This window comes from Phycodurus eques, chromosome 1 (genome assembly GCF_024500275.1).
Source record: "Phycodurus eques isolate BA_2022a chromosome 1, UOR_Pequ_1.1, whole genome shotgun sequence".
In the NCBI taxonomy this organism is placed as follows: domain Eukaryota; kingdom Metazoa; phylum Chordata; class Actinopteri; order Syngnathiformes; family Syngnathidae; genus Phycodurus; species Phycodurus eques.
This window is the reverse complement of record NC_084525.1, coordinates 34,523,001-34,529,667: the sequence shown is the minus strand read 5'-3', so window position 1 is coordinate 34,529,667 and position 6,667 is coordinate 34,523,001. Positions and strand designations below refer to the sequence as shown.

At 43.1% G+C, this 6,667-nt stretch overlaps 1 protein-coding gene across 1 annotated transcript; it reads left to right on the top strand.

Moving 5' to 3' along the window:
* Positions 1-1,902: 1,902 nt before the first annotated feature.
* LOC133416657 (aquaporin AQPAe.a-like) lies at positions 1,903-5,829 on the top strand. Its single transcript, XM_061703683.1, is given in 7 exon segments — positions 1,903-1,963; positions 1,966-2,138; positions 2,563-2,757; positions 2,858-3,019; positions 3,536-3,700; positions 4,369-4,449; positions 5,614-5,829. Coding segments are annotated over 7 exon segments (1,053 nt in total).
* Positions 5,830-6,667: the final 838 nt, after the last annotated feature.

The window sequence follows — 6,667 nt, the reverse complement described above, 5'->3', positions numbered from 1 at the left end:
CCCTCCACATCCCGGTCACCGGCTCTTCCAGCTCCTTCCCTCAGGTAGGCGCTACCGATCAATGCAAACTAGAACTAGCAGACATTCCAACAGCTTCTTCCCTCTTGCGATCAACTTCTTAAACAGCTAACCTACAATTTCATTGCAACGTGCTGCCAATTTTTTGTCTTGAGTTTGTTGTCACATTTCTGTGGGGCCAATTATACATTACTCGTGCACTCACTGTAGTCGTCTCGCCACGCTGCACTATTTGCATATCTGTTGTTGCTACTCTGGCCACTCATGCCAGAGTAGCATCTGCTTCATTTGCACACTGACTGAGGAGTATCTGCAACATTTGCACAATCAACATTGTCCCAGACTATCGTACTACTCGCTTGAAGTCTCGGCGCCCTTTGCACAATGGTCATTGCACCTGACTATTGCAATATTAGTCATTCGAACTGCTCTAAGTGCTCGAGGACTCTGCATCTTTTTGCACAATTGTCAAAAAAATTAAAATGTACCGGCATTACCAGATAACTAGCAACTCTTTATTGCTCAGTGACTGTTTTTTTTGTCAATGTCTTTATGTCTCCAAAGTGTTCCCTGTCAATTGACTGTCTGTTGTCGTACTAGAGCGGCTCCAACTACCGGAGACAAATTCCTTGTGAGTTTTTTGGACATACTTGGCAAATAAAGATGATTCTGATTCTGATTCTGAGGACAGGGAGGAGAAAGCATGTGAACCTCGAGGCTATGGATTCTTCAAGAGGTAATCAGAGTCAGATGTGAGCCAACTTGGAGGTGTGACTTCAAGCTGCTCTGACCACGACAACACACAACATTTTAGGATTGCCTCTTGTCTATGCGCACACAATATATCTTTTTAAACTTGAAAAAATTAGGCTGTCGATCAGTGGACAATCAGGAAAGTTCAGGAAGATTTGGAACCAGTTTTTTGTCCTAATTAATGACATGCAATTTATTTGAACATCAGACTGAGCTGCTGAGTGTGTCACTTACCATGACAGTATATAATGAGGTCACTTATTAAGGTATTTTATCACTTTAATTTTTCCTTTTTAAACAGGAGGTGTACTTGTGTCTCATCATTACCACTTTTATTTACCGGGGAAGTGTACCAACAAGGGGAGGGGTTATTTGTCTATTTTGTTAAACAGTTGTAGTGTATATTAATAATGTGTATGCCGCATAAAACCAATAAAAAGATGGTCAAAAAAAAGAATTGTCTTTTTGCAAGAAGCATTGCCAGATGCAGAAACAATGCCTCGCTCAAACGAGCTTAAGAATATTTGACTTGTAAAAACTTGGAAAACTCTAAAACTCTTGCTGTTCATTCGTTCACGGTTAGACAAATTGTCTTTTCCGTAAATGGGGAAAGTTCAGCGCTGTTGCTTCTCTTCCAAGGAGCGACCGTCCTGTAAAGATGACTGCAAGAGCACAGCGCAGAATGCTCAATGAGGTAAAAAAGAACCCTAGGATGTCAGGTGGACAGGATCTGGCCTACTTTACTTTTAGTGTCCCAAAGGTCAGGCTTGTTGTGTGTGCAGTGGTCAAAAGTGTGCAATTTGGGCATGCATGAATTAGTTTTATGCACTAGAGCTTTGACAAATGCATTTTTTATTATTGGGATTGATTTATAATCGTTTGCTATTAAAAGTGCCTTTATCACTTTTTGTGTTCTACAGTGGTTCCTCGAGTTGGAGTCAGGCACACTGTGTACAAGCCTCTGAGGTGGCCACAATCACTTCACTTTCCAGACAAGTGAAACGCTCCTTGAAGATGTGATAAATTGCTCAAGGTCACCGACGCCATGTGGGGGGAATCTGCTGGAGGGGGAGTATTCAGGGCTTTTGCAAACAAATGCACACTCACACACTTTAATGGCCATGATGACTAATGTGCGCATACACACTTTACAGATTGAGGTTTACGATAAGGAGAGAGGTGAAGGTGGGTGGAGTGTGGGAGGAGGCTGGGCTCATCAGAGGACATCTCCGATTCGAACAAGGGATGGAGCGGTGTCCCTGAACGCCTCACCACCTGACAGACGGACGGGTGCCACCGAAGGACGGAGCGACCTCCTGACCGCAGCTGTTGAGACACTCTGTGAGTGTAAAATGACGTGGCATGAGGTGAGCATCTTCTGTTATTGTCTTGCAGTTGAACTTTCCCTTGTGTGTGGAAAACGTGGTTATTTGGAATCATGTAGTTTTCATTTCTAATTGATTTCTGAGCTAAATGCGAGCAGGGTTGCAAAATTACTGGAATTGTTAACGTTGGAAACTTTCCGTGGGAATTACACATAAAGAACAGGAATAAACCAGGAATTTACAAAACTGAATGTTGTCTCTGAATAGTGTGAATAGTGAATATAGACTTTAAGATATTCCTGGCTAAAACAACCCGATTTCTTGGAATAATAGTGTTACTTTGACTTTGACTGAGTGGTTTTTCGAACTATGTGCAAGTAACAGACGATCCGTGTGCCTTCATGTGCATCCTCTTTGACCTTGAAGCTCAGTTTTCACAAAGACTGCTTTGTGTCCTCGCTCCGAGGAGCTACGCAGCCGTCAGTTCTGGCGAGCCATGATGGCGGAGCTGATCGGCACGCTGGTGCTGGTGAGCGCTGTGCTGGGCGCTTCTGTACCGGGCCCTGGGGAGGCCCCCGGGGGCCCTTTGTACCCGGCGGTGGCAGTCGGCGCGGTGATTGTCGCACTGGGACACTGTTTTGGGGAAATAAGCGGCGCACAGGTACCACGGTCGTGGTGTTGTTGATTTTTTTGTTTTCCTTTCACAGTTAAACATCATTTGAACCCATGAATGTAAAGGTGTTTGTGTGCTTCCTGCTCAGGTCAACCCTGCAGTTACTTTGTCCCTGCTGGCCACGAGGAGGCTAGATGCCCTGAGGGCTCTCGTTTATATCACCGCCCAGTGTTTGGGGGCTTCGTTGGGGGCCGGGGCCCTGTACTTGGCTTTGCCTCTCAAAAGCACAGCAGACTACTTCGTCAACAGGGTTTGTTCTTCCAAAATGAATGTGAATGCCCCTCTGCCTCTCTTTTATGGAACAATTTAACTTTCCTAACTGTCAAGTGCAACGAAAAAAAAATCAGTAATCCATTGTAAAGTAAGACTGAAGGAAAATCACTTTTGATGACGCAGATGTCTCAGTCATCGTGAAGTTTAACATTCCAAAAAATAAGTTAATGGCTGCACAGAAAAACTGGACAAACAACAATGTATTTAGTCACCCTTAACTTTGAGGATGTGTGAAGGACGCGGTGTGCCTGTGAGGTGAGTCTCTGCACGTACGTTACCTTTTTTACTTGTAGTCATTCACTCAAAACAGGAAAGAATTAAAAAGCAGAACACACTTGTGGTATTCCTCTTCGAGCTGCTCACTGAGCTGAAGATTTGTTGACATATTTTCCCTTGTTCAATCTGTACGACTTCCGGGGCATTCGAAGAGTTTCACTATATAAACTGACGCTGCTCGTCTTCCTTCCTATTGGCTCTTTGCCTCGCCCCTCAGGTGCCCATTGAGTTGAACGCAGTGCAGGCCCTTGGCATCGAGGTCTTATGCACCTTCCAGTTGGTTTTCACTGTTTTCTCAGTTGAGGCCCAACGACGGAGGGAAAGCCAAGAACCAGGAAATCTGGCTATTGGACTGGCACACACTGCTGGAGTGTTGATAGGGGTGAGAAGCAGCTTGCTGTTGTTTTAAATTGTGGTTTTGTGTGTGTTTGGGAATACTGCTTTATAATATACATTGTTAAATATAAGTATACGATATCTAACAATTTATAATAAATATATATGTATGTCTACGTAGTCCGATATATATGAAAAATAATGCTGTAATACATCTTTCACAGTTTTTGCACCATGATACCAGACCCGACTAGTGCCGCACGGTGAACCAGTGGTTAGCACATTTGCCTCACAGTTATGAGGTGCAGAGTTTGAATCTCGGCTCCAGCCTTCCTGTGTGGAGTTTACGTGGCTTTTCTCTAAGTACACCGGCTTCCTCATACTCTCCAAAAACATTCATGTTAGGCTAAATGGATACTTGGCCGCTCCCCGTCCTTGCATGTGTTTTTTTTCTCTGGCTACTCCGGCTTCTACCCACAGTTCAAAAACATACATGTAAGGGTTATTGACTCTACAGTATGTTGTGTGTAGACGCTCATATGAGTGTGAATGTTTTGTTTGTCTGTTTGCGACCTGCCATTGGCTGGCAACCAGTCCAGGGTCAGCTGGGATAGGCTCCAGCTCATCTATGTGGACAAGCGCTATAGAAAATTGATGGAGGGATGAACTTTGACTCAGCACATTTTGACAGCTTACATGTTGCTCCCCGGGCAGGCTCGGTTCTCCGGTGCCAGTATGAACCCTGCGCGCTCTCTGGGTCCGGCCATCATCACAGGATTTTGGGAAAACCATTGGGTGAGGACTAATGTGTTGTGGTATTGTACTAAGCTCATGTGATGTACGTTCACTGAAAACAACAGAAGGCGCAGCAAGCACTAATACGAGCGCTGCTTTTTATGGTTGTGTAGCTGCATCACACTAACAAAGAGTTTCCGCCTAGTTGTCCACCACTGCAAACTCCAATGGTCAGAATAGGACCAACATTTTTGAAAAATCCTTTATTTTATCATTTTCATTCTGTTTTCAAGAACAGACAATCAGCTGTAATTCGATTGGTCCAGCTCAACCATCACTGTTACACTTTTTGATATTTTATTTGTCGTATGATGTACTGTATTTTGCTGTTTGGCGCAGTCCTGTAAATTAAAGAAAGTACAATTTTATTAGACTACAAATGTAATATTAGTATTTTTCCAATTAAAGTAACAGTGTTGCAGATCCGATTAATGTTAGAATTTTCACTCATGAATACATGCTAGATGTTAGCGGACATGATAACTCCTCAACAAACTTAGCTTTATAATAAAAGAGAAAATCATGGCTATTATTGTCTTTTTAATTGTTTGAGTGACACACTCAATTATGGCTTAAAACATTAGCCCGCGGAAAACAAAATCGAAAAATAGAAGAAATATTATGTCTACCAATGGTCAGAGCAAGTAGTTTGAGTCATGTAGCTCACTGTTTCCGCCCTAGAAATGGATAAAAGGATTTAGTGAGGGTTGTGTATATTCAGAGACACAATTTTGAAGCATAATCATTACTATTTAAAATATGTCTGTAAAAAAAAAACTGAATGCTTTAACAAGTCAAAGAAAGACATCAACAAAACTGTACCAAAAAAAAAGCCGATTTAAAGCCTTTTTTGTATCTGTTATATTTGATATGGAAGGTGGTTAGAGGGTCGAGAGGGAAAAAAGCCATTCTAGGGTGTGCTCAAGAGCTATTTGGTATTTTAATTGATATTTAAGCATCATTTTTAATACACGGAATGCTTTGTGGATGGATTATTTGATATTTGATTGGGAAGTCCTCCAATTCTGGAATGACCCACAGCCAAATAATATCTCGACCGCACGGACAGTCAAAACAGAGCGTGGTTATCTTTGTCATTGATGCAGTTGTATTGTACAGGTGTACCTAATAAAGCGGTCGGCCTCCACTCCCGTCCACCTGCAGGTGTACTGGATCGGACCGGTCATCGGGGCAGTACTGGCCGGTGTGTCCCACGAGTTCTTCTTTGCACAGAGCGCCTCCCGCCAGAAGCTGGTGGCGTGTCTAACGTGCAAGGACATCGAGATCGTGGAGACGACCAGCATGACCGGCTCGTCCCTGTCCACGGTCACTCAGCACGCCGCCAGAGCCAAACAGGCCCACAAACAAGACAACAACTGAGGGCGCTAAGTGGGAATACGCAAATAAGTGGAGAAGGGCTGAATGCCTTTCCTCTTGTTTGCAATGACGGAGAGACAACATTGGGATGTTTTCTACAGTCACTTTCACATTTGCACATCATTAGACTGCACAATGCAGGCTCATCGAAACCCTCCTGCAAACCCAACCCCACGATCGTTGTTGTTGTTGTGTTGCATACTGAGGCCAGTAAGGCTTTGAAATGCTAAAAAGCTTCACTGCCTATTAGTGTTTCTTTCTTCTCCTCGACCTTTTGTTCACAATCAAACAGATCTTAGCACGTTAATAGCTACATGGGGGGCTGGAGGGGTGGAAACACATTCAGTGGCTGTACGCTTTGTTATTAGAAATGTATATTTTGAGTTTGGCCCTGTAAAGCAGAACTACATGGTGTTGTAAAAAATGTGATCATTTGAAATATGAATAGCTGAGTAACTACATGTTCTAGGCAACCAAAATTAAATCAACTTCATGTTGAATAATCAGGTGTTCCTGTACATCGATGTTACCGGTGTGTTGTAAACCCTCTGTATTTACAGTACATTCATTCATCTGCTGATTGTAGATTTTGACAGTGATCTGTGTGTGTGTTTTGCCCCACCAAGATTCTGCCATAATCCGTCCATCCATTTTCTGTACCGCTTTTCCTGTTACTGTGAAAAATAACTCAAGATTGAAAAAAAAAAATCATAGTAATTGAAGGCAGCAACACACAAACACACACACACAGACACAAAAGCAGCAAGGTGGATGCAGTTGTGAAACTCAGAGTTTAGCGACATCCATGGACACCAGACACCAGACATGAACCTTTATTGTT